The sequence below is a fragment of the Misgurnus anguillicaudatus genome, chromosome 22, assembly GCF_027580225.2.
Source record: "Misgurnus anguillicaudatus chromosome 22, ASM2758022v2, whole genome shotgun sequence".
NCBI classification, from domain to species: domain Eukaryota; kingdom Metazoa; phylum Chordata; class Actinopteri; order Cypriniformes; family Cobitidae; genus Misgurnus; species Misgurnus anguillicaudatus.
Window position 1 is genome coordinate 2,003,664 of NC_073358.2, and position 26,027 is coordinate 2,029,690.

Consider the following 26,027-nt stretch of genomic DNA (forward strand, 5'->3'; position numbering starts at 1 on the left):
TGCCGATTATGACGATTAATTGACTGTTTTAGTGCTTAGACAATTATGATGATTAATTGCCTGTTTTAGTGCTTTGACGATTATGATGATTAATTAACTGTTTTAGTGCTTTGACGATTAATTGCCTGTTTTAGTGCTTTGGTGATTATGACGATTAATTGCCTGTTTTAGTGCTTTGACGATTATGATGATTAATTGACTGTTTTATTGCTTTAACGATTATGATGATTAATTGGCTGTTTTGGTGATTTGACGATTATGATGATTAATTGACTGTTTTAATTCTTTGACGATTATGACGATTAATTGACTGTTTAAGTGCTTTGACATTTAATTCTCATACATTTTTTGTTTATGAAATCATTTCCACACATTGTTGTGATTATTACAGTATAATTAAATATTTTGCAAGGTTAACCTGGCAGTAAATATTAATACACATCACATATATTTGAAAGTAATCAGATAATGTCTCATTTGTACAGGCGCTGCGGCTCCCCCTTGTGTTTTTAGAGGGATGTGCAATCATTGTGGTGATCTGAAATCATCGCGATGAGGTCAAACAATCGCAATGAGACAATTATTTAATCATTGTGACAGCCCTATGTGTCATGCACAGAAACAATGCCACAAGAATAAATGTCGACATTAAATCACAATATTAAAGAGTTCCTTTTGTTGGTGCATATTCAAGAGGCCATGTAGTTCACTTAAAACCTCTCCTAGCCCCACTTTCCCCCTAATATTAATCACATTTATGCAAATTAAATTATTCCAAATGTACAATTTATCACATGACATGCTGTGCTATAGCTCAGTGACAGAGCACTGCATTAGCAGCACAAAAGGTCATGGGTTTGAACCATAGACTGTAAAAAATGGATGCAGTGTGCCCTGTAGGTTTGTAAAGAGGATTTTTGAAGCCTAAAGTAGGTGGAACCTGTTGTCGCCATCTTGACAGCGCGTCACTCCTGGATAACCGAAAATTGTCAAAGAGGCAGGATGTGGGTGGGTCTAAGGTGACTAGTTGCTGAAACAGCAACTAGTGACAGCAGTGGCATTAGACTCACATTGACTCATTTTTGGAGATGGCCCGTCGATGAATTGCAGTTTAACCTCCTAAGACCTTTTTGTTTTTTGTTGTTTGCACCATAATACTTAATTCTGTGTAACTGGAATCTGTTGTACACAAACGTGAACAATTACACTGCTTCAAAGAACACACACATACTGATCAAATCTACAGAATACATTGGGTAAAAGCATCCGCCGCATACATTCATGTAAATGCAGATTGCTCAATAAAGATTGCAAGCAAGAGTGCAGTGCAATAGGGAAAGTGTTTTATGTTTTTCTAAATGCAGGTCTGGTACTACATGTCCTTCATATTATACTTCCACAATAATGGCCAATGAGACTTTGAAGTGTTGAGAGAAAATTAAACACATGCTTCCAACTAAAATGTGCTTACAGTAGTGCGCTTACAATGGAAATAAATGGGGCACTTGTAACCAGAGGGTTTAAAAGTAAAACTATTAATGAATTAACATCAACCAGCAATTAAATCTGGGTAATTCATATTTATTTGCAGATAAGACATCTCACAATCTCTCCTGTTATAACTTTATAACTTTATTCATAGATTATTTCAGTCTTAGAGGTCCAAACCCCAGATGAGCATACACATGAAATCCTTCAAAAGCCACTGTACTCTATAAAAGTCATTTTCTGTGTCTAATGATAGCACAGCTGTGTTAAGAGATGTCCTTATTTGAAATAACATCCTGACATTGTGTGTTCCCTGCTGACCTTCCACAAATCACTCCACAATAACTCAAAGGACATTTTCAATCTTTTCTGGCCTTCCTCCAACATGTTGTGAGGTAGTTTTGTGTCTAAAGCCTTGTTTATACTTGACGCGTCCTTTTTTTAGCATTTCTATTACAATTTCTAAAAGCCAATATGTCTCTCCTGGATCACCTAGAACTCCCGTCAGGTAAAGAAAATGTCCTTATAGGCATTTTTGCTTGAGACGATAAGAACAAAAATGGGCCAGGTTGAGGAGTGATTTAACTCAAACTGCAACAATAGTCGCTGTCTTTTTACCTCCATCATGGTCCTTTCAAATCATACACAACAAGCGGTTTCTTCTTCTTCGTTTTTGAGGTTTACTGGCGAAGCTGCTTCCTGTTTGGCTGTTGCACTGCTACTGTGGGTTGCATGCGTGGATACCAACTAGTGGTCTGCATGTGTAATTGCACGTCGAAGTATGAATGAAAAGCGACGTGTTGATGCTAAGCCGTAGGACCCATGCAGAACTATAATGAACCCTTTACTGTACAATAACACCTCAAAGAGCTTCAGCTTTATTCCCCCTTCCACAATTCACATCTTACAACACAAAGCCTCAGATTAACTATCACTTGAACAGCAGTAATGACATTAACTTATTACAAGACAAACATATGCACACACACACACAAACAGCTACACAAAGCTTGTTTACAATATGGTACACTAATAGAGGGTATGCACGTGACGTCACCTTCGGCGAAATTGCCTGTGGTTACACCCACTGAGTGGCAAAAGACAGAGCGGCAGAATGAGTGTACAGTGTGAAATCAGCGAAAACACAGGGAAAACCCGTTGAAATGAGAAACAGCTGTTGTGCGATAGACTGTACTAACAGATTAACAAGAATTTGGAGCTATCGTTTTAAAGACTGGCAAGAAACACCGAAAGGAGAAGTAAATTGATCGTTCATGCCAACGTCCACAGACCACAGGTGGGTTGATAAGTTGCTAGGGTCACTATCAAACAGAGGTTTTATTTTCTACTTAAAAAAATCATTTGTATTTTATCCGTGTTTTTCTTTGGAAAACATACATATGCAAAGCATATTATCATAATATTTACTCTTAATACATTTCATAAATACAAGTTTTTATTTTACATTTAACATTTAAGTACATTAACGTACACAATTTTAATGTAATTAGGTATTAAATACATTTTAATATGCAATATTAAAGAATACATGTATTGAAGTAAAACTTTTCCCAAGACAAACACCCTTATAAAGCACACATGCTTGGAAAATGTAAAAAATATTTTTTTAATGAATTATTTTGTCTTGTTTTCAGTAAAACTATCTAAAAATTATTAAATTAAGATGCTTTTTGTTGATGAGCAAAGAGACCCAAGAAAATAAGTCTAGTTTTTAGACCAAAAATATCAAATTTAAGTGATTTTGTGCATAAAACAAGCAAAAAAAATCTGCCAATGGGGTAAGCAAATTTTTCTTGAATTTTTCTTGAATTTAGTGTTTAAGAAAAATTTTCAAGATTTTTTTGCTTACCACATTAGCTGATTTTTTTGCTTGTTTTATGCACAAAAATTGGATATTTTTGGTGTAAAATCTACACTTATTATTAAGAAAAAGCATCTTAATTTAAGAATTTTTAGATATTTTTACTGAAAACAAGACAAAATACTAAGATTTTTTTTCTTAAATCTTTTTTGCAGTGTAAACTGTTGAGGTTCACTAAAGTCCACTGTATGGAGAAAAATCCTTAAAAAAAAAACTAAATTTATTCTTGCACTGCAAAAATGATTTTCAAGAAAAAAATTCTTAGTATTTTTGTCTTGTTTTTAGTAAAAATAACTAAAAAATTTTAAATGAAGATGCTTTTTCTTGATGAGCAAAATGACCCAAGAAAATAAGTCTAGTTTTTAGACCAAAAATAATCAAATTTAAGGGATTTTGTGCATAAAACAAGCAAAAAAAAATCTGCCAATGGGGTAAGTAAATTTTTCTTGAAATTACTGTTTAAGAAAAATGTTCAAGATTTTTTTGCTTGCCCCATTGGGAGATTTTGTTGCTTGTTTTGTTCACAAGGTCACTTGGATTTGATGTTTTTGGTCTGGAAGCTGGACTTGTTTTCTTGGGTCATTTTGCTCATCAAGAAAAAGCATCTTAATTTAAGAATTTTTAGATATTTTTACTGAAAACAAGACAAAAATACTAAGAAAATGTTTTCTTGAAAACATTTTTTGCAGTGTATAGTCCACCTCTGCTATCAAGTCCAACTAAATTCAATTTAAGCTGATAATTGTCAGTTTTACAGGCATTTTTGCCACAGCCGCTATGAAAACCAGCCATTTTGTTGAACGTTTGCCATTCAACAGGGCGAGTTCCAGCGTGGTCACGTGGAAAAGTGACGTCAATGCATACCCTCTATAAGCATAACAATACTGTAATACACACCAATACTAAGTAAAAAAGTTTAATAATAATACAAATGTTTAATCAACTAACAAAAACTCAAACTCTTCAGTATTAAATTAAACATTTTGTTCCCAAGACAATAAATAAATGGTAATATTTATAATGCACATTCTTTGATTGCCTTCACTATAATGGATACATGGCAGGCTGCCTTGGACAAAATATGATATCTTAGATTGCAGTGTAAGCACTGGGCAAAAATTCTGTGTAAGCAGATAGCTGACTAAGATTCAATACAAAGATACACAAGCGTATGCGTCCTTCAGCTACACTGTCATTGAATTGTCTTCACTATATATGAGGTTCAACTAGACCCCATTTAGGCCTAGTTCACACAGACACTGTGTATTTTTATAACCTCCAAAAATATCCCATCCATACATGCTCGGTTTAAAAGAAATCTTCGTCCACATTAAAAAGCAAAAACACGCTATCAAGCGCTGTCAAGAGCATGCCACAACAGCAGGTGGCGATATAACCCAAATCGTAAAGCCACCTTGGCCAATCAGAAGCCTAACCAAAAGTTATTACCGGTTCCGGTAGGATAACAACATGACGCACAGAGGAAAGAGGAGATTTGGGCTACGCCCGCCATTGCACAGAATCATCAACAAAGCAGTCAGCGGCACACAATCTGACATCAAACACTGCGGATAACAGCGCACACTCTGACATCGCAAGGCAAAAACCACGGTTTTACTGTCTACACGACAACACTGCAACCGGTGTTTCTTAAAATCCTTACCTTGATAGGTTTTTTTCAAAAACTGTGTTTTCGTGTGGACGAATGGCGGAACCGCGTAAAAAAGTCACGTTTATAAAAATACCCGTGTCCGTGTGCACTAGGCCTTGGAAATCTGATAAAACACCTCAAACACAGTCACTATAAATCTGAACACGTAACGATTAATCGCGACTAATTGTTATAATATAAATTATATATAGATGTGTATATGTATATACACATGTAATATTTCCTTAATTTATACATGCATGTGTGTGTATTATATATACAGAATTATTATACACAGTATACACACATATACATATGATGTAAACAAAATATTTTATTCCGCAAACGATTAGTCGCGATTAATCGTTATGCAGCCCTAGATCAGATTAGTCTATTTTTATCTTGTAAAGATTAAAAAAATTACTCTTGAGTAGCGCACCCGTGACAAACATACAGCACGGTAAGATCACGGTAAGATGACAAATGCTCAGTGGTAGAGCATACATTAGCAGCGCAAAAGGACATGAGTTTGAACCCAGGGAACACACACACTGATCAATGTATAGTTGTAATGCACTATTTGGATAAAAGCATCTGCCAAATGCATAAATGTAAATAAGACTCACAGGTTTTTGGATTTCTTCTTCTTGGCTCCGTCAGGACTCACGCTGCAACTGCACTCCGAGGCGCCGCTCAGCTGAGGAGAGAGAGAGATGAAAACAGTCGGCATCATTATCCAGAGAAAAAGAAACGACACCAAAAAACTGAGAATTTGAGTCCCAAAAGCAGCTAAACCAAGACAAGTTAATCCTCACCGCCCAGTGCAGGCCATGGACCTTCACACAGAGAGTGTGTGTTTGTGTGTGTGGGTCACTGTAATCCTCAATAGTAAGTATGTGAGATTGTGTGTTGTTTGTGTGATTGGCCTAAAGCTATGTGGAGGATTAAAACATGGGGCTCAGACCACGGAGTCACATTACACTTCCTGCCCTCACAGGGGTATAATGGGGTGGGTGGGGGCTTTCGAGACCACTTTGTGTGTGTGTGTGTGTGTGTGTGTGTGTGTGTGTGTTTGAGAGAAAGCTGAACTGCAGAAGAATGACCCATTGTGTTGTAAGTGTGGACGCCCCGTATTGACCTGTTGTGCGGCTTTGGCCATACATGGCGTAGACCTTTCGTGTTGAGACTGGACAATGAAAAGCTTTTCTTGGCCCTCTTAGTCAGACAAATATTTCCTCATTCTGTATATCATGTTTGGTATCAAATCTGTGCCCCTTAAGGATTTATCACACAAATTAGGTCGTATCGCTGAAATATCATTCAAACAATGTGTGTGGACAACATTCTGTGGAGCGTTTGTGTGGACTATTAAAACTAACCAAAAGTATTAACACTGCTAACTTAAGGCAATAGTTCACCCCAGAATGAAAATTTTATCATAAATCACTTAGCACAATGTCGTTCCGAACCCCTAAGTCCTTCAGGAGTCATGTGACCGTCCACGGGACATCGGCAAAAAAGTCCAAAAAAAGTCCATGTGCCATCAGTGGTTGGATAAGATTATGAAGCAATGAGAAAACTTTTGTGCACAAAGACAACAAAACTAACGACTTTATTCAAGAATTAGTTTTCATTGTTTACACGTTCATGATCAGAATACAAGTTCATGGCGTGACCTCCTGACGTAGTTAGCAAACAACGAGCGTGAACTTATAGCCTGCTCATGAACGCGCAACAGGGAAAACAAATTGTTGATGTCGTTAGTTCTGTTTTCTTTGTGCACAGAAGTGTTCTGCTCGCTAGAATTTTTTACGATGTCTTTTATTCTTTTTTGGCCTTAAATAGTGTCCATTGAATAGCAGTCTACGGGACAGTCACAAACCTCCCGGTTTTCATCAAAACTAACGAAAAATGTATTCCAAAGATGATCAAAGAACTCAGGGTGCGTTCACACTAGACGCGAATTAAGCGAATAAATCGCACAATTCGCGCATAGTTGGAAGCTTAAACATTTTGAGTTAACTCACTTCATTCGCGTGTGAAATTCAGACGTAAATATGCTAAATTTGCTGACTTTAGCTAGCTTGTAAGTGATTTATGATAAAATTTTCTTTCCAGGGTGAACTATGGGCTTAAAAGTGAAGTGGATTTCAACTTATATGAGGGTCAAAGGTGGAGCCTGATGATTCAGTCCTCTAGTCTAAATAATTATTGGTAACATACACAAAAGTTTTGACTACTTCAGTTATTTCAGTAAGCACAAATCTTAATGCTTAATTTTTTGTTTAATGCTTGAATCTTTAGTGTAAAGTATCGGTCAAAAGTTTAGGAACACTTACTCTTTAAACACTTATGGCCAGATTTACTAAACAGGGCAAATTAACTTGAGAGCACAATTTCAATAAACCGCAGATGGAAGTAGACATTTTTGCGGGTGATTTTCTGACAAGACACACGTTGGAGAACAAAGGCACAAAAATCTCATTTCCATAATGACCAAAGCAGTCAGTGCATCACAAATTAGCATAAGGTTTAAGACATACTTTTATCGACAATAAAAAATGGCCCAAATACTAGTTAACTGACAAGCACAAACTTTAGTAAATCATATTGCGTGATTTATTTAAATAGTCTCCTCACATTTAGCTTTGAAAGGGAAACTCTTACAAATGCATATCCAATAAGGTCAGTCGCAAAAACAGCTGTGTCCATGCCACTTTTTCACTGCACGTCTTTATTTTTTAAAAAGAGGCGCTTTCGCTGGAGTAAATCTGGCCCTTATTCTTTATATTTTTCTACATTATTGAATAATAGTAAAAATCATAAAAATATAGTTTTATCATCTTGTCTAGAAGCATCTTAAGGTTTAAACCAAGATGTTTTCACATCTATTCTGGGCTCATTTTGGCTGCTTTGTCTTCAATATTCTAAGTCTAGTTTAAATCAAACTTTCCATTTCAATTTTTTTTTTAAAGGAATAGTCTACTCATCACGAAAGCGCTGGAGAGCGCTGCGATGCTTCGATAGCATTTAGCTTAGCCCCATTCATTCAATGGTACCATTTAGAGATAAAGTTAGAAGTGACCAAACACATCAACGTTTTTCCTATTTAAGACGAGTAGTTATACGAGCAAGTTTGGTGGTACAAAATAAAACGTAGCGCTTTTCTAAGCGGATTTAAAAGAGGAACTATATTTTATGGCGTAATAGCACTTTTGGAAGTACTTCGACTCGGCGCAGTAACACCCTCCCTCTCCCATTATGAGAGTGAGAAGGGGAGCGGACTTTTCAGGCGAGTCAAAGTACTCCCAAAAGTGCTATTACGCCATAAAATATAGTTCCTCTTTTAAATCCGCTTAGAAAAGCACTACGTTTTATTTTGTACCACCAAACTTGCTCGTATAACTACTCGTCTTAAATAGGAAAAACGTTGATGTGTTTGGTCACTTCTAACTTTATCTCTAAATGGTACCATTGAATGAATGGGGCTAAGCTAAATGCTATCGAAGCGTCGCAGCGCGCTCCAGCGCTTACGTGCACGCACACAGATGATAGAGGGATGTATCAACAATTCTTAGTTAAGGTAATAACATATTTTAATATTGAAAATGAGTAGACTATTCCTTTAAGAAAGAAATTAATATTTTTGTCTACAAAAGTAATTTCAAGCATTTAAATGCATCATCAGCTTGTTCATGGGAAACATTTTTCAGTCAAATGTTTCTTGATACTGAATGTTTATTGAGTACAGATTCTTGTACAGATGCAAGCAGAATGCACGTCAGATAAAAAAAACTACTTCTGCCATTTCACACGGGAATGTTTTAAATGTTTTCCATGCACTGATAGATAAATATGCATATTATCGAAACACTCTGTTTTATATGTGAAGCTGTATGACAATTAGAGGACTATAATGCGTCACAGATATTTTCAACAAAAATAAACAACATATCATGTAGGTGCATTTATAAATACTAAAATGATCTGCAAGATTAAGGAATGAAATAAGAGTGCACTGCAAAAAATTATTTTCAAAAGAAAAAAACATAGTATTTTTGTTTTGTTTTCAGTAAAATAATCTAAAAATTCTTAAATTAAGATGCTTTTTCTTGATGAGCAAAACAACCCAAGAAAATAAGTCTAGATTTTAGACAAAAAATATGAAATTTAAGTGATTTTGTGCATAAAACAAGCAAAAAAATAATAATCTGCCAATGGGGTAAGCAAATTTTTCTTGAATTTAGTGTTTAAGAAAAATTTTCAAGATTTTTTTGCTTACCCCATTGGCAGATTTTTTTTTTTTTTTGCTTGTTTTATGCACAAAATCACTTAAATTTCATATTTTTGGTCTAAAAACTAGTTTTATTTTCTTGGGTCATTTTGCTCATCAAGAAAAAGCATCTTAATTTAAGAATTTTTTGATATTTTTGCAGTGTATTTACCATGGGTCTGATGCCCATTCCGACTAAAACAGTAAATGTTCATGATTTAATTTAAAAGAACTAACAAAATCCTCCTTTTGTTTAAATTTCATGCAAATATCTGATAAAATGAGAAAGTTACAAGCAAAAATATGTGAATAAGCAGCATTTTCGATCACACACCTTCCGTTGACATCCATATATAACTTTTTCCTCTGATGTCTTATCTTAAAAATATCAACTTTCTCAATCCATTTTTACAATCCAGGTATCTTTGTAAAGGTAAATGTCTGCTCTGTCTAGTCATGTGATCAATTTTGAGCTTTGGGGTTTCTGAAAATTGTGTCATCATACCTACTTATTCCCTTCACTTTTTAGGAAATGCTTAAGTGTTAATGTGAGGGTAACACTTTCTGAAAGGCAACACAAGCTGTCAAAACACCGACTGGCTGCATTAAACAGCGGCTTTAAGACCCAGCAGAAGCCCCTGTAAACCCGCCGCTTACCCATCACATACGCAGTGATTTATTACCCTTAGCACTCTTTCAGCAAGGATTATTGGTCAAGTGTTACATCACATAATTAATATTCATTGACTGATAATGTACATAATATGCACCTCCCACACATACACATACACACTTCAGTAAGCAAACAGTCTGTGTGCTCAAATGAGATCAATACCCAACACAAAATAACATCACACATACAGCACACTGATTGTATTGATCTTTTTTATGGGGTGGTATCTTGTACAACAACCATTAACACCATTAAACTACTTAACCAGGCCCTACAGTAACTCACATTAAAGTTGGGAGATGTTTTTATCCTTTCATTAAGTTAAATGAGACGTTGATCTAGTGGAGCACACATCCACTCATAGCCTGTCAATCTTTCATGTATGTCATATTAAATATGCTGGCGGTCTATGAATTAATAATTCACACTTTGAACGTTTTTAAAAGAACACTGAATCAAACCTATGACCTTTATACCGCTAACACAATGCCCCACCAGAAACGCATTACGGTAACGGAGATGTTTGATTCTCTATGAATGCTTGACTCGCAGTTTGTGTGTTAATACGTTTTCCTGCTATTAATGCAGATCTCTGTTAAAACTACACAAAGAGTCTTCCTGTCTGTGTATCGCCATCCTGCGATGAAGGATGTTTTTGAACGATGTGGTACATGTAGACTTCCTCTCTTAGCACACGATATGGGTCAAATTCCCACAGTGACGCATTCCCATCGCTCAGTCATTAAAGACTCATTTATACATTCCTGTAAGACCCACCAGCAAAGCTGTGTTGCTATCAATGGACATTGTCTCAGAGACATTCATCTTTTTGTCAGGTCTCACTTGGATAGTGATTTTTACTGGACTGTGAAAAGATTATTTTAAAGTAGAAATGTGGAATATTCATTTATTACAAAGCACCTGCTGAGGGAGGGTGCAGTTGACTTAAAGGAAAACACCACCTTTTTTCAATATTTTACTATGTTCTTACCTCAACTTATTACTTATTACTTATTATTTTTATACATCCCTGTCTTTATTTCAATGCGTGCACTTAATGTTTGTACAGAGCGTTGTGAATGTGTTAGCATTTAGCCTAGCCCCATTTATTCTTTAGGATCCAAAAAGGGGTGAATTTAGAAGTAACTAAACACTTTCATGTTTTCCTTATTTAAAGACTTATATGAGTTGTTACACGAGTAAGTATGGTGGCACAAAATAAAATTCAACCTTGGGCGCAGTAATATTGACGAAAGTTTGATCGAGAGGCGGAGTAGTCAGGAGTGATGATGTTACTGCACACTCAGGTCGAAGTGCTGCAAACTAAGTTCTCTTCCGCCATACAATATAGTTCTCAATTTTTATCCGCTTAATTTGTCTAAATCGAGGTATGAACATAGTAAAATATTGAAAAACGGTGGTGTTTTCTTTAAGGCCGAAGTATAGTCGATTTTTACGTGTACGCGAGGGTCTGCGTAGAGTGCGCATTACGCAGTTTTCGTCATCAGAAGATGATTTTTTAAACTCTGCGTACATTGTACGTGTTGCTCGTGGATGCGTCTACAAGAGAATTTAGTATGTAGCCCCGGAGATGCGTCAAACGTCTGTGTACACGTACGAGTCAAAAAAACTATACTATGTTTTGATTGTTACGTGTGCGTACACGTTCTTAACCATTTTTTTTACAATTAAAACTGACAATGAGCCATTTCCATCTACATAAACCGCTGGTTTCCTTACATGGAAGTAATTAATTAAATGCAGAAACAAATGCAGACAAAAACAAATAAATCTATTGTTTTGTCAAAAGTATCAACTTTTAATTTTATTATTTTTGCACCACTACATTTATTTCTAATTTTTTTTTATGTATTTCTACGTGTATTTATGTATTTCTACGTTTATTTATTTTTGCATTTATTTATGCATTTCTACATTTATTTATTTCTGTATTTCTGTGTCCGTATGTTAATAAGGTAGGCGGTCCCAACGTCTCTCAATGCATGGATTGGTTGAAAAGGATCGTTGGGGCTGCACACTCCACTACTGCAGCTCGGCTGCTCGGCTACATACATACATACAGTCCGTTTGGGTGACTTTTTAAGAACTATTGCTACTGATCGACGCGGGATCCGCACACGTGAGCAACGCCTTTAGCGTTGCCTTGTCCGGAAAGCGTTTGCTGCACGTGCCCGTTGTGATTTCACGCAGAAATCACACTATTGCTACTGATCGACGCGGGATCCACATGCGTGAGTGACGCATTTAGTGTTGCCTCGTCCGGAGAGCATTCCAGTGGCGTTCAGCCCTGGACCCCTGATTTTATGATACTTGGGAACGTCGTTGTTGTATGAAAAGAGGATAATATGCCATACCCTAAGTTTCTGTAAAACGCTGGTTCAACATTCACATTATTTGACAGTGACAAATGCAAATCTAATTTTTATGTTCAATTGGACAAACAATTCTATGTTCTCTGAAATCTACATTTTGTATAACATACCAGTCAATAAGTTGTACACACCTGACCAGATGCAAAGAAAAGACATTTTGATCTAAACTTAGTGTAAAAACAGTGTATCAACACAGAGGCGTCATGCATTATTATTAACCACCATTAATAGAATACATTAAAACCTTTTTATAGGCCATATTCTCATGGACTACAAAGACAAAAAGGAGTTTTTAGGAGTTCATTTAATTGCTATTGCACACATTAATGAAAAACTGTGTTTTTTAAAAGTTACATTGATGCGCTCATCAGGCACGTCTGTGATTGGCTGTATAATGATCAAAATTGCAAAAACAAGGAATTAAAAGAAACCTGATGCAACGTAAGTAGATCTTAATGAAACTCCTGTACTTTTTCAGTTTAAGGAAGGATGTCATACATCTGGGATGACGTGAGGTTGCTAAGCTTTCAGTCATGCTGCAGCAGAGCATTGTTTCTGCGTCCCGATGGGATTATGCCGATTTTTTCTCATGCGATAATACTGTAATAATAACTTTGAGAATTGAAAACCTATGGATGAAGAGGTTCAATAAAAGTTTTTTGAGCTTGGAATGCTCAAACTTATAATACATCGTAAGCCAGGAGTTTTCAAACTTGTTTTTCGGCCAAACACATTTGACCTTAATTGTTTACTTTTAATATAAATATAAATATTTTAATAATTTAACAGCACATTTGAATGATTAATTTCAAAAACATTTATTTTTCAACCGTATTAAAGTATGTAGTATTTTATATAGTTATTGCTATTATTACCTGTTATTGGAACTTCATCTGGTACTTTTGTTTTTCTTAATTGTAATTGATAGATTGGCTCACGACCCCCAGTTTGGAAAATACTAATTTCATTTTAATGACATAATATTTGTCCTAAATATGTTGTTTTGGGAGTTTGAGAGATAAAAGTTGCACAGACACACTAACAATCAAATTCAAATGCTAAAAAGTTTCACAATCACAATCGTTTATAATTAAATTTAATAAATAAGAAAGTGTACAGCTACTTACTGCCCTCAAAATAATTTCTAATTGTTTTTTCCTTTAAGAAAATACCTTAAGAACAGTAGAGATCAGCCTTGGTCACTATAATTAAAATAAGACATCATCCTTGACCCCTTAAAACCCTTGACCCCTTACAACAAGCATGCATGCTGCTAAATGATGTCACTTCTGGCCTCAAACACTATTCAGATAAATAATAATAGTTTTGTTGGTTGCACTATATGATATTACACACAATCTTCAACAAAGTTCATTCTGAAATGCTCAGACAACATTTATTTAAGTATCATGATGGAAATAATGTGAATAATTTGTGTGGTGCAGCAGGTTCAGGAGCAGACTTGTGCAGTGTAATAAAATCAAAACCTAACTCTCAACACTTCTGCACACGTTGGATATCCATCATCACAGTGCCATGTGGTCTTTGGTTTAAGTTTTGAAACCATGGCAGCATAGACGTGACTTACGGTAACTGACTGTAACACAGAGGGTTTAACTCATTTATGAACACTTACACTGCATCACTGACTTACTGTACATTGTACAGTGACCCAAAGCATGTGCTGCCCTGTCAAAACAACCATACTGGCACCACATCTGCTATAGCAACCAAAGCTGGGGTACAACATACGGAAACAAATACAGCCCACAACCCAGCGCCTGTGACGCATGAAGAGCTGAGGGGATTTGACATCAAATGATAAGAAAATAAGTCTAGTTTTTAGACAAAAAATATCAAATAAAAGTGAATTGTGTCTAAGACAAGCCCCCAAAAAATGTGCCAATGGGGTAAGAAAAAAATATTAAATTAAAGAAAAAGTTTCTTAACCCATTGGCAGATTTTTAGCTTGTTTTAAGCACAAATTCACTTAAATTGTAAATTTTTATCTAAAAACTAAACTTATTTTATTAGGTCATTTGGCTCATCTAGAAAATGCATCTTGATTTAAAAATGTGTAGATTTTTCTTCTATAATTAAGACAAAAATACTAAGTACACTCACTGCAAAAAAAAGAAATTATTTTCAAGAAAAAAAATCTTAGTATTTTTGTCTTGTTTTCAGTAAAAATATCTAAAAATTCTTAAATTAAGATCCTTTTTCTTGAGAAAGAGATCAAATTTAAGTGATTTTGTGCATAAAACAAGCAAAAAAAATCTGCTAATGGGTAAGCAAAAAAAATCTTGAACATTTTTCTTAAACACTAAATTCAAGAAAATTTCAAGAAAAATTTGCTTACCCCATTGGCAGATTTTTTTTTTTTTGCTTGTTTTATGCACAAAATCACTTGAATTTGATGTTTTTGTTCTAAAAACGAGACTTGTTTTCTTTGGACATTTTGCTCATCCAAAGCATCTTAAATTAAGAATTTTTATATATTTTTACTGAAAACAGGACAAAAATACTAAGTAAGAAAGTTATTTTTTGCAGTAATATTATGTCAGAGTCCGCTGCTTGTATTGCTAGTAAACATGCTGCACAACATTTTGTAGATGTACATGTAAGAGCTTTTTTCTGATATTTCAGATAAATTAATAGAATAAACTCGAGCAACTTTCACACACTCGCAAAATGAAATGGAAATGAAAGCGTCGGAGAGCAGCAGCTTTAGTTTGATCAATGACAGCCTAAAGAAAGCATTGAACATCATGGGTTCGTACTAAAAGTAAGGACCGATGGAAAAACATTGTGCTCGGTACATCACACATACTGTAGATGAACAGGCAGAAAGTAGGCAGTCTTTTGTGGCTGCTGGAACACATTCGACCAAAAAGCAATTTGGTCAAATGCGTTTTTAACTACCTCTCAATGTGGTCAAAAGTGAACGAGCTTAAAAAGTCTCGCACCCCATTTACACCTGAATTTTGCTTCGTCAACTTGCCTGATCGACCAAATCGCATCTTGATGCCAGGTGTAAAAAGGGCCCCAAATGTATTTAAAAAATTCTGTGTTCAGTTAAAGGAAGGATGTCATATACATCTGGGATGAAGTGAGATTGCTCAGGTTTCAGTCAAGCTGCAGCACTGCATTGTTTCTGCGTCCCGATGGAGTTATGGGGATTTTTCTCATGCAATAATATTGTAATAATAACTCACTCTATGCCATCAGATAATTTAAAACTTATGGATGAAGAGGTTCAAAAAAACTTTTTTGGATAAAAAAGAAAGTTTTGAGTTCACAAACTTCCAGTATGTTTTATAACATACTTTTCAGACTTTTGGTCAACAGAAACCTCTAGACCTAAATTATTTACTTGAAGTACCTCCTGAGATTTTAAAGGTACCGTAGAATATAAAACTGTATTTTTCTAGCCATAGATGTATAATAAGAGTTGTGTACATGGTAATGACATATTGTGAGCCTTAAACACGATTGTTTCCTCCTTGTGCATGCAAAAGTCTCTCTGTGGTCATTAAAAATCCCAGGATGTCCTTCGAAAAAGAGTAGGGGTGTGCCCCGGCATCCTGGCCAAACTTGCCCATTGGCCTACTAATCATCCCCTCATACTAATTGGCTATATTACTCTGTCTCCTCTCCACTAATAAGCTGGTGTGTGGTGAGCGTTCTGGCGCAATATGGCTGCCGTCGCATCATCCAGGTGGATGCTGCACATTGGTGGTGGTTGAGGAGTTTCCCCCATTCATATGTAAAGCGCTTTGAGCACTGGAAAAGCGCTATATAAATGTAACGAATTATAATTATTAAAAGACTGCTGGAAAACAGACTAGGGATGGGACAATTACCAGTTTCACGATTAACCATGATAAAATGTCCTGACGGTTAGTATTATCGTTTAAAATGTAATTATCATTACAACCGTGTTTGATTATCGTGATTTTGAAAACTCGTGGTAAATCCTGTCCAGCCAGAATCAGCTTGACGCAGGCGCGCGCATGCAACATTGTTTTTTGCACGAGAAGGCGTGGCGGAGGCAGTAACAGGTGCACTGTGTTTTAATGTGTTGCTTATGTGTGCATTTGATGTTCTTATGTAAGGTACTGTTCTTTAAAACAGGTTCATACATCTCAGGGCTCCATGTTAATGTTCATTTAATGCAGGGGTGTCCAATACGACCAGTCGATCGCAAATGCAATGCCGGTAGATCGCACATAAGTTAATAACTGTGTATGCTGCTCCAAGCCTCCACGAGCTTCGAAAAACAAAGCGCCAAATTGGCATTATGGTCTTAGAAACAAGTCTTTTTGAGTTGCTGCGCATTTCTTCTCAAGTGTGTTTTTATAAATCTTATGCCTGCCCGCTGCAGCGGAGTCGTCTAACTTCCGAAATTTGGATGCACATTCTTGCCTTCATGCAGGAGTTGATCCACACGCACGGTGTTTGTGCGCGCGAATGATCGACCGACCGAACGAGAGAGAGAGAGAGAGAGATGCTTCTGATAATGTTTTCTAGTTTATTTCATCAAAACCGCATCTCCGCTATTCCGTTATAAGGAGTACTCGACATGTACTCAATGATTTTTTTAACTCCTCAAAAAGAATGGAGTAATGGTGACAGCCCTAAATTCAACTAGAGATAGTCCTCCTCACACATTTAAAGTTTTATTAAAAAATATAACAGTATTTTGTTAAAAAAAAATGTTTTTTAGCAGGTAGGTCTTGTCGGCTTTATCATTTTAAAACACACAAAAAAGGCTGGACACACCTAATTTAATGTTAATGCTTAAAAAAGTGCATAATTGTATTCGTTGTTTGCTGATTTTCAAAAATAAAACTTGTTCAAATGTTTTCAGTGTGTGTATCAGTTCTTTTTGAACATATCCATCTCAATTTAAGAAAACCATGATAATATTGATAACCGTGATAACTTTGGTCACTATAATTATGATATGAAATTTTCGAATCCCTAAAACAGACCAATCTCAACATAACACCAACTGTGACGTTACAGTCGAGATGCCCCCAATATTAGATTACACAATAAATTAAGTACAATGTTGTTTAAATTCTAGTTAAGGATATGCTAATGTTTAGTCTAATGTTCTACTATTAAAGTTATAGTTATGATTTTCAGGTCGATACTGAAAAAAAAACACAAACTTACTAATCAGAAACGTCCATTAACAATCTCCAAACAATTGATTATTCCTCAAAATCTGTATCTTCATCTTCATCAGACTCAAACATAAGATCTGTTTACATACACACAGAGCTACTGAAGGAGAAACAGCCAATCAGAGCAGAGCTCAACATTATTATTCATGACCCTTTCAAATAAGGTAATAATAGACCATTTCATTATAAAGGGTTGTAAATGGACATGTAAAACTGACTCTGGATCATTTTTTCACTTAATAAAGTCACAAACCTTCTATGTAGATATCAGAAAACAATTTAACAGATTATTACAATGCATTCTTTGGCACCTTTAAGTAAATATTGTAATAACTTATTGGCACATTTGAACGTATAATTTCAAAAGCATTTATTTTGCATCTGTTCTTATCAGTTGTCTTTACAGAGTTATTGTTATTTTCTATTGGATCTTCATCTGGTATTTTTTTCTTCTTAATTATAATTGGTTTATTTTTTTTAATTCAACACTTGAACCCCAGCTTGGAAAAAGCTTATGCATTTAAACAACATATATTTGCCCTAAATATGTTGTTGTTTGGAGGTTTGAGAGATAATAGTTACACAGAGACAATAAACAATCAAATTCAAATGCTAAAAAAGTTAACAGCATTGTTTATAATGTATAAAATCACTGAATTTATTTGGATACATGTGCACATCTCTAATTTAAATGCTTCTGCATATTTTATTATTTTACTGGAAGGGTAATAAAAAGTCGGCATTGTCTGCAAGCTAAACATTTTGTTGCTTATTAAGAACTTAAACAGTGGTTTTATCAGTCCCTGATAACAATATCACAACAACCACAGTTTAGTGTTATTGTGAACTAAAGTGCTTTTACTGGCAAACTTTCCATAGCCGCAAATCTTCAAATCATGATTTTCCTTCCTGCATCATTTAAGCACATAACATAACAACTATCCTTTTTACAGCTTGATAACTTGAAACACGCACACTTCCAGTAACACTAGAAAGCTTTGCTGGTGGTAAATGATGGTAAAATTCAATGTATCATCTGAAAGACAAACAAGAGCAATGGGATCACTTATGGTGACATCACTGCAAACATAAATAAGTCACGTCTACACGCATGTGTCTGTTCAACCAAAGCAACACAAACTTCAGGATGTGAGTGGAAAATGATGTAAACAGCAGGACATTTTCTACTCTAAACTGGTTTTGTTTTGGAATCTCTCTTTAAATGTTCAATGGTACATCACAACACTCATGTTTGCTCACAAAGTCAATATTTATGCATTACGCATTGAGGTCGTCTGATTTGGACTGTAAAGTGACCCGAAGCAGAGCGACCTTGCGACCTTTTGTCCAAATCTGTTTTCACTATCACATACACACAGACGGCCATAACAGAGACAAGCACTGTAGGATGTACAGTAAACAAACATTAACACAGATAAACTACATTTGTACTTTACTGTAGAAAAATGAGAATAGTCCAAAATTTACGGTCTAAACTAAGTGATGTAAGTGTCTGGATGATAAATGATGTTGTAAAAAGGCTTTTTATAATATTCTGGATGAATATTAGCACGTCTCTTTATTTGTTAAGCATGTGATTTAAGGTTTCTTTCATGAGCCCAGCAGAAATGTTACGGGATGGATAACACACTGAAGTGCATGAGTCAAATGTTTGGATAGACTTATCATTGATATGTTTGTGTTCAGTACGTCTGGATTTCCAGTATTTTATTGACATTTCTCAGATTCTCTCAATCTGCACAGATGCTCAGATGTTTCTCCTAAAACTGCTTGGAAAAAATCAACATGGCAACAAATGAGACAACTGTTAATATCCATTAAGAGCATGATGTTGTAAGAAGATTGCATGTAGGAATAATTGATGATGGGGCGTTGATTTATTTGAGAAAAATGCACACCCAAGGTGGTAATACGACATTTTTTTCAGGAGACTTAAACTTATAGTTCACACAAAATAAAAATTCGGTCATCATTTCCTCCTCACCCTCATGTACATGAACCTGTATGAATTTCTTTTTTTTAAGATATTAACAAGTCGATGGGACCCATTGACTTCCTTAGTAGGGAAAAGAAATTGTATTAGAATCTACACTACTAAATGGGCACTATTTTAACAATCTAAGCACATTGTTTAAAGCGTACCTGTCTAAACAGTCATGTCCGATTTCACTTTTGCTAATTTAACGGCGGGAAAAATGGTTTATGCGCCGAGCGCAAGGTCAAAAGGGTTGTTCCTATTCTTCTAATGAGTGATGGGTGTGTTTTGGGTGTAATGTGCAATAAACCAATAAGTGTCTTATCTCTCATCCCCTTTAAAAGCCAGTTGCGCTGGCGCTATGTCTAATCCCTATTTAGATGACGGACTTTGTACTGAAAAACTAAGCGGAGAAAGAAAAGACCCCTTATTTAAGATTAATGTTAAATAATTGTGTTGTTTTCACTTCTATTGAAATTCTTATTTTTTGGATTAAAACCTTTAAAAGACGTTTGTTTTAGTTGTGGAAGTAAAAATAGCAGGCTTTTAATTGTTGTAAATGTATTGATATCCTACATAATCAATGTAATCTCATAAAATAATTTGCAAGAAAAGGTTTGTACTCTAAAAAGAGATAAAGAATTTACAAACGTGCAGAGAGCTGTTTCAGCACCCGGACAGTGGCATGTTTTTTTTAAAAGCATTACTTAAAAAAGGTTCTCATCTCACCATATCCACAGGTACAGTGTCATCATATACAATAAATTTGTGGGGAAGCATTTAAAAAAAAAACATTTAAAAATAGATGCATTTGTTTAAAGCAAAACATTTAATTACTGTTTACGTCTTCTAACGTCTCATAATCTGTCCTCATTTATGTCCAAGAGACTCAATAAAAATCTTTTACATTCAATCCTTTAATCTTTTATATTTAAAAGCTTTTTTTTGCTGCTGCGCATCCATGTGTGTGATAAGCAAACCTGCGTTGTTGTCCCATTTATAGGCGCATATTACAAATGCACTCTTTAAATAACAAAAAACAATATTGTGTCATTGACTTTAGACTTTAGAGCAGGTTTTAGTTGGTCAATGGCGTAGTCTTATTTTATTGCTTCAAAGTAGCAACGCGCCAACAATGCACCTTGAACACACCTCGTTTTCAGACCAGAACGCCCATGGACACAAATGCAGTTGCTATTTAAACAACATGGCGCTAAACGTGAAAATGATAATTGTGTTGGGTTGAAACTAGCAAAAGAAACTTGTGTCACGCATTGCGCTGCATTGCGCCGGGTGTATGATAGAGCCCTAAATACTCTTCTTCAAGAGCCAGATTTTAAAACTGTAAATATGATGTGTGCCAAACTTTTTACCCCACCTTTTATATAGTGTTTACTTTTACCTATTATATATTATTATTATTATATATTTATGTTATAACTCATGTTGTTTTCGTTACTTTTTGTCATATATTAAATACGTTTTTCAAAATAGATTCACACTTCTTGTATCCAATATTTTGCCTTTTAATGACTGAAAACTCGTATTTTCTTTTTTCAATATTTTAAAAACAATTGCAGTTTAACATTGCAAGAGCCAAATGTTAATAGTTCAACTATGAACATTGCACAAAAAAAGTGCAAGTGTAAATAATCAACACATGAATTTTTGTATAGCAATAACTGTAATGTAAAGCTCTCAAACTTCTTTAACTTTTATAAATTGTTACATTTCAAGTATTGGCCAGTCTTCTCGTAATGACTAAAAATGCACTTAATGTTTTCTTTTTTAATATTTTAAAGATATATCGGCTAAACTGCCTTGTACACTACATTCGGACACGATTGTTGGAGTTCGCACCCTAGTGGCAGTCATAATGAAACTTAATTTAAATGGTAAAAAGTTTAATCATAACAAAGCTCATTTTACTTTAATCTATGAATATATTTATACTTATTTATTTACTTATCAGTAATCAATCGTTTTTAAAAGATTCAAGTGTTACTGATAAAGGCAAACAAAAAATGGATTAATAATTTTCACCTTGCGCACAGTGTTTTGATTGGAAAACAATTAAAATACATTAATTCTAGTCGACGTGTCACATGCAGTGTAGTCACACATGTTTTTTTTTTTTTGGGGGGGGGTTGCATCCAAACCTCAAATTGGATTCAATAATTATGCACTGCAGATGGTTGGCACCCCATGCAGCCCCTTTCCATCTCTCCTTCTGGTTTATCGTCCGTCATTTGTCATGTACTGTGGAAAGGTAAAAGTAACCATGCTGATTTTAAATCAGACAAAGATGCCTGGTGGGCCGCACAAAGATGATTGGAGGGCCGCAATTGGCCCGTGGGCTGCCAGTTGACTAGCCCTGCTCTAAATTCTGCTGGTTTATTTTTAACCCAATGCTGGGTAAATATACAAAACACATGTTGGGTTAATAAATAAACCTGTGCTGGGTTGTTGTTAACCCAAGCATGACTTGAAACAACCTATAGCATTGCATTGAAACAACCCAGAATAGGTTTATTTATTAACCCAACATGTGTTCTGTCCAATATTTACCAAGCGTTGGGTTAAAAATAATCCAGCAGAATTTAGAGTCCAGGTTTAGGACATTGTGAGGGTCAGGAAATGATAACTGAATTTTCATTTTTGGGTGAACTATCCCTTTAAGCAAAAGTTTCCATTTGCTCTCCATTTAATCTCATTTCTGTATAGTCGAGCACTTTCACACATAATAATCTGCTCACATACACAAATCCAGCTCAACTATTTTGGCAGTTTTCATTTATGTCTGCTGGAAAGGTTGTTTACTGAGCACTTTGACAAAGATGGATGGCCACGGCTCTCTGCAGATGCTAGAAGTGATTTGTGATGTATCTACATGAGCGATGAATCTTGAGCTAATGTTATCTATAGTGAAATATGACCAGAGCGTTTCTTTATGAGATAGCAGTCTCATGAGAGAAGAGTTTCAACATATTCTTCTCTTTCAGATTTGCTGCTTTGTAACTGTTATGCATTGATGTCTTTTTAATTCTGGACCTGCTTGAGAAGTTTTTCTTCAGATCAAATAAATCAAATGAATAGTTTACAATAGCTGAGGATAATAATAGTTGTTTTTACTTTCTAAACATGAATGACTTTCTTATATAAAAAATTAGATATTTTTTTGCAGAAGATCCTGTCCACTTCATAATGACTAATGAATGAATGAATGAATGAGTTTATTACTTAATCAGGGACAATGCACAGGGAACATTAATCTAAGAAAAGAGAGATGTCATGTGCCAGGTTATAGCAAAGAAATGCTAATTTCCACCTGCAGTCCCTAGACAGATGTTACATTTACATAAGGTCATAATATATATATATATATTATAATAATAATATATATATATATATAATAAATTATTGTTATTATTATATTCCATACTACTTGCATTACATTAAATTATTGTGAATTGTATACGCACATAGTATTTTATTATACACATGTGACCCTGGACCAAAAAAACAGTCATAAGTAGTTTGGGTATATTTGTAGCAAAAGCCAACAATACATTGTATGGGTCGAAATTATAGAATTTTTTACTGTCAAAAATCCTTAGGATGTTAATAAAATATTTTATAAATTTCCTAAAACAAATATATAAAAAAATTATCATAAGTAATATGCATTGCTAAAGACTTAATTTCGACAACTTTAATGGCAATTTAGTCAATATTTAAATTTTTGGCTGCCTCAGATTCCAGATTTTCAAATATCTCTGCCAAATATTGTCCAATCCTAACAAACCAAACATCAATGGAAACTTATTATTCAACTCAGCTTTTACCCTTATGACTTGTTTTGTGGTCCAGGCTCACAAACACATTTTAAAAAGTGGCATATCCCAGACCTTGGTGCCAAATACTTTGGACCAACCACTGCAGTTCAGATTTTTCTTCATTATATCCAGCTGTTGTGTTTTACAAAAGAAAGAAAGTGGTATAGATTTGACTTTCCTGACTCAATAATGACATTTAAAATTTCATCTGCGTCATTTGATTCTTTATGGTGAATGCAGGCGTCAGTACAACGCTGAGCTGCATCTCTCCATGAGGTCACAGCATCACGCGCCTTTCTGTCTTCACAAACTAAACACCACTATTAGACGTCCGGGCAACTCAATTTCATTCATCACATTAAAAAACAATGGAAGACATGTAATGTATTTACAAAAAAACTTTTCCAATTAGGACAACACAACGCTTCTATGCTGTAAAACAAATGCAGCATGAGGTTTAAACAAATCAAATCAACCAACAATGTTAAGTTTTGGCTTGTGATAAGTTGACATAACTTATAAAAACAAGTTGAAATTGTTAAACTTGTTTTTCTAAAGTTAAACATAAAAATTAGTGCTGGGCAAAGATTAATTGCGATTAATTGCGATTTTTTTTTTTTGCATTTTTGCCCAATATATGTGTGTGTACTGTGTGTAATTATTATGTATATTTAAACACACACACATATATACATTTCAGATTTTTTTATAAATATACCCATTTTTATTGTTAATATATAATAAAGAATATATAAAAATATAAATAAATATATACTCACCTAAAGGATTATTAGGAACACCTGTTCAATTTCTCATTAATGCAATTATCTAATCAACCAATCACATGGCAGTTTTGAGCGTGGCATGGTTGTTGTTGCCAGACAAGCCGGTCTGAGTATTTCACAATCTGCTCAGTTACTGGAATTTTCACGCACAACCATTTCTGGGGTTTACAAAGAATGGTGTGAAAAGGGATAAACATCCAGTATGCGGCAGTCCTGTGGGTGAAAATGTCTTGTTGATGCTAGAGGTCAGAGGAGAATGAGCCGACTGATTCAAGCTGATAGAAGAGCAACTTTGACTGAGATAACCACTCGTTACAACCGAGGTATGCAGCAAAGCATTTGTGAAGCCACAACACGCACAACCTTGAGGCGGATGGGCTACAACAGCAGAAGAACCCACCGGGTACCACTCATCTCCACTACAAATAGGAAAAAGAGGCTACAATTTGCACGAGCTCACCAAAATTGGACAGTTGAAGAATGGAAAAATGTCGCCTGGTCTGATGAGTCTCGATTTCTGTTGAGACAGTCAGAATTTGGTCTAAACAGAATGAGAACATGGATCCATCATGCCTTGTTAGCACTGTGCTGGTGGTGGTGGTTTAATGGTGTGGGGGATGTTTTCTTGGCACACTTTAGGCCCCTTAGTACCAATTGGGCATCGTTTAAATGCCACAGCCTACGTGAGCATTGTTTCTGACCATGTCCATCCCTTTATGACCACCATGTACTCATCCTCTGATGACTACTTCCAGCAGGATAATGCATCATGTCACAAAGTTCAAATCATTTCAAATTGGTTTCTTGAACATGACAATGAGTTCACTGTACTAAAATGGCCCCCACAGTCACCAGATCTCAACCCAATAGAGCATCTTTGGGATGTGGTGGAACGGGAGTTTCGTGCCCGGGATGTGCATCCCACAAATCTCCATCAACAGCAAGATGCTATCCTATCAATATGGGCCAACATTTCTAAAGAATACTTTCAGCACCTTGTTGAATCAATGCCACGTAGAATTAAGGCAGTTCTGAAGGCGAAAGGGGGTCAAACACAGTATTAGTATGGTGTTCCTAATAATCCTTTAGGTGAGTATATATACATATTTTTTACAGTGTGAGTTTCATACACTAAATGGCCAAATGCATTGCACATGGTGTATTTTGCACAGAGAATATAAAATCCCAACAATTGCGATGACACAATTTTCAGTTTTTTATAGCTCAGCCTTATAATCAACAAATATTACAGACAGAAACAGCAAATTATCTAGCTGGCACAGGTCCATCTGTTAATATTGAACTCTGATGGATTTAATGGCGCCCTCATTGAGGGCTGCACACTTTACCCATGACCGCTTTCTACATCAATCCAGCTTAAGTGTTTAATAACACACATTTACACCCATGCATATGGCAGACACTTTCACAATTAAACAGCAACAATGTAGCTCAGTCGGTACATAAAAAGTCAGCGTAAACAAATGAATATGTTAAATGCACTATAAGTCGCTTTAGATGAAAGTGTCTGTCAAATGCATAACTGTTATTAAATGTAAATTAATAGTTTATTGTAAAACAGATGGTCTTTCATTCAGATCAATAGCCACATCATTATTCATGCTGCACAGGGACCTTTAAAGGAATGATGGCATTTAATGCTAATGATTTGTGCCTTATTATTTTTATTACTTTGTAACCAAAAAACAATGAGGTCATCAATGCTTTGTGCTATATGGTGCCCCTCTTAAACCACATTACTTCATAGTTTTTCTAATCTTGCACATAAATCAGAAGAAAAAACTCCCTTGACCCTGATCTGTCAAACAGCGATCGCTCTGCACCTGTCTGCATCTGC

The 26,027-nt window shown here is 35.3% G+C and overlaps 1 protein-coding gene across 6 annotated transcripts in view; it reads right to left on the reverse strand.

Moving 5' to 3' along the window:
• The window catches only part of rgs3a (regulator of G protein signaling 3a), an 86,264-nt gene that overhangs the window by 19,139 nt on the left and 41,098 nt on the right, over positions 1-26,027 (reverse strand). For 5 of the 6 annotated variants that reach the window (XM_055200307.2, XM_055200303.2, XM_055200304.2 and 2 more), the window contains exon 3: positions 5,648-5,718. In XM_055200307.2, coding sequence (XP_055056282.2) covers positions 5,648-5,718 — 71 coding nt within the window. Of the gene's footprint in view, positions 1-5,647; positions 5,719-5,836; positions 5,852-26,027 lie in introns of those variants that run through there. The other variant, XM_055200310.2, reaches the window with a different exon arrangement.